General features: G+C 36.4%; 1 protein-coding gene across 1 annotated transcript in view; it reads left to right on the top strand.

Moving 5' to 3' along the window:
* The first annotated feature begins 393 nt into the window (after positions 1–393).
* LOC107095079 (tubulin alpha-1B chain) overlaps positions 394–2,756 on the top strand; it is a 4,887-nt gene continuing 2,524 nt past the window's right edge. Inside the window, exons 1-3 of the mRNA XM_015391051.1 lie at positions 394–503; positions 1,247–1,469; positions 1,559–1,707. Of these exons, the coding sequence (XP_015246537.1) occupies positions 501–503; positions 1,247–1,469; positions 1,559–1,707 (375 nt within the window). The 5' untranslated portion in view covers positions 394–500. The remainder of the gene's footprint in view (positions 504–1,246; positions 1,470–1,558; positions 1,708–2,756) is intronic.

Raw genomic sequence — 2,756 nt, 5'->3', positions numbered from 1 at the left:
GTAGAAAATGAAGGCTAATCATGTTTTGGGTGTACTATTCCTTTAAGATATCTGAAATGTTAATTTTAGACGAGGGAAAATGAATTTGATACATCCTAAATACACATTCAGTGAAGCTAATAAATTTACAAAATGGCTCCTTATAATTTTGTAAAGATTTCTAGATATCTGAAACTTTATTCTTACTAGTACAGTTCTATTTCTTTGCATCCTGAAATTTTGTTTTTGTTAGAAAAATGTAATTTAGCATCTCAATCACTTTAGTCCTGACTGGTAGGAATGTGGATTAGATCAGAAAGAATCAGATTCTAGTGATCTGCAAATGGATTAGAAAGGACAGCGCTTCTAATAAATGTGAAAACCGCCTGCCATACAGCCACCGTATCCTCAGACGCGTTCTTGCTGTGCGTCACCACCAGAGCAGCTTTTATCCACAGAGCAGCGCGGACGCACCTTCTCCTCCGGACCTGTGCATCATTACATAATATCAGCGAGCCAACATGGTAAGCAGGACTTGCACTTTAATTGCAGACGATATTTTTGGAAGCTGCTTTAAAAAAAAAAAAGAAAAAAAAAAGGAAAGGGTGTATTTTTTTTCGAAATATTGAACATCTAATTTGGTAAAAATCTTTCTAATAAATACTTTGATATTGTGAAGGACTTTTTGAGTGTTATTACATTTAATTATATATGGCTTTTTTATTTTTTATCTGCATGACTAAATCAGCTTTGATGGTTTCCTTCCACCACCATTAACCATTCATTTGTGCGCAGTTTGTCATTCTGGATCTGTGTCCCTTTATGGCATCGTTATGTAAATGTGCATTATATAATACAACCTTTTCCATATTCAAATGGAATCCTTTAAAGATTAAAAGCATTTATAAAACTTGGGAGACTATGTATGTTAAATGTAAATAACGCTGGCAAACATTCTCAGTAGAGCTTTCAAGCCAGCACACTACAACATGTCTGACCTAGATAATCCCCCCTATCTACAGTAATCCTCTGAGCAATGGTAGTTCAATGTTGCAGTACAAAATGCAATGCTTTATTAAAGCAGAAAGACATGCATTTTTTCACAAATTTACTCTGTAAAAGCCTTTTGAAGCAAATAAAGGAAAATATGTATGGATGGCTTAAAATAGGATAATTTCTTTTCTTTTCTTTGACTTCAGTTCACCATTGTCCCTGAAAAAAATTTCATTTGGTCTCTAATAAAATCTTTTTTTTTTTTTTTCCCCAGCGTGAGTGTATCTCTATCCACGTCGGTCAGGCTGGTGTCCAGATTGGTAATGCCTGTTGGGAGCTGTACTGCCTGGAACATGGGATCCAGCCTGACGGACAGATGCCTAGCGACAAAGCCATTGGCGGTGGAGATGATTCTTTTAACACCTTCTTTAGTGAGACTGGAGCTGGAAAACATGTTCCAAGAGCTGTTTTCGTGGATCTAGAGCCCACTGTCATTGGTAATCCCTCTCTGATATTTGTATTGGTTGTCCATTATTATTTGATGCAAACAAACTGACCAGTTGTCTTAATGCTTTTGTGTCTTTAGATGAGGTCCGCACCGGGACGTATCGTCAGCTGTTTCATCCTGAACAGCTGATTACTGGTAAGGAAGATGCCGCCAACAACTATGCCCGCGGACACTACACGATTGGTAAAGAAATCATTGACCTGGTGCTGGACAGGATCCGCAAACTGGTGGGTAAATTTTACAACACTGGTCCTCCAAGTTTCTAATTTATCTTCAGCTTTTCCTAAAAAAATATTTCTCTTTTCTTTCTTAAATTTATGTTAAACGCAATTAAGACCCAGTTACTTTGATAGACTACAACAACTAATCTATTGCAAAACTAGCAGCTGAAACAAAAACATGATTAATAGGGAAGTAGCCATAATTTCTATAGTAACTTGTGAGGAGCTGCACAGCTCAGGTGGAAGAATCCTTTTGTCAAACTCACCAACACTAAACATGGTTGATGACAGTCTTACAACACAGGAAGCTATAAAAGACTTTAGACAGTCACAATGGAATGGATTTTGTCCCAAAAATTTTTTTTTATGTTAAATGGTTGAGCTAAAATTGAGACCAAAAATCTAATTGAGAATATGTGTTAAGATTTGAAAATTGATAGAGATGTCTCTGCCCAATATTGATAACAGAAACTGGTCAATCATTAACCAGGAGAAATGAATATCAGGTTACAGCCACCTGAAGCTGAAAGCGCTCTGCTCCAGCCATCCTCATCATCAGTTATCCACTATTTCTATCAAACTTCTGTCCTAGTCGGATAAAACAACAGCTGAGCTTCTTATTTATTGTTTTTATTCACTAGTAAAATATTGTTGTTAGCTTAGAAATGACAAATGGGTTAGTTTATGTCTCGCCTGTTGACTATTCTCTATAACATAACTTAATAAAGCCTTCTCTAAAATTCTTCACTACGAAATGAATAATGGTATGTGCGATGCACGCTGATATTGTAAGGGGTCGGTATTGCATCGGTCAATAAGCAGAACTGCAAGACCTGCTTAATTGTGGAACTTAAACTTATTTTAGAACTTGGGATGTCAAAAATTAACCTGACTCCACCAGATGGACTTGCAGAGTGTATTGGGGCTCAAGTGGTTGTTGCAGCAGAACAAAACTACATCCTCCTCCACCAATTTTTGAAGATATCATCACTTGAACAATTTTTCCATAGTGTTAAAGAAAAATGATTATTTTTAGTTTTTAATACAGTTAATCG

Source organism: Cyprinodon variegatus, unplaced genomic scaffold (genome assembly GCF_000732505.1).
Source record: "Cyprinodon variegatus isolate N-32 unplaced genomic scaffold, C_variegatus-1.0 Scaffold522, whole genome shotgun sequence".
In the NCBI taxonomy this organism is placed as follows: Eukaryota; Metazoa; Chordata; class Actinopteri; order Cyprinodontiformes; family Cyprinodontidae; genus Cyprinodon; species Cyprinodon variegatus.
Note: the sequence above shows the minus strand (reverse complement) of the source record. Positions and strands in the feature narration are given on the sequence as shown.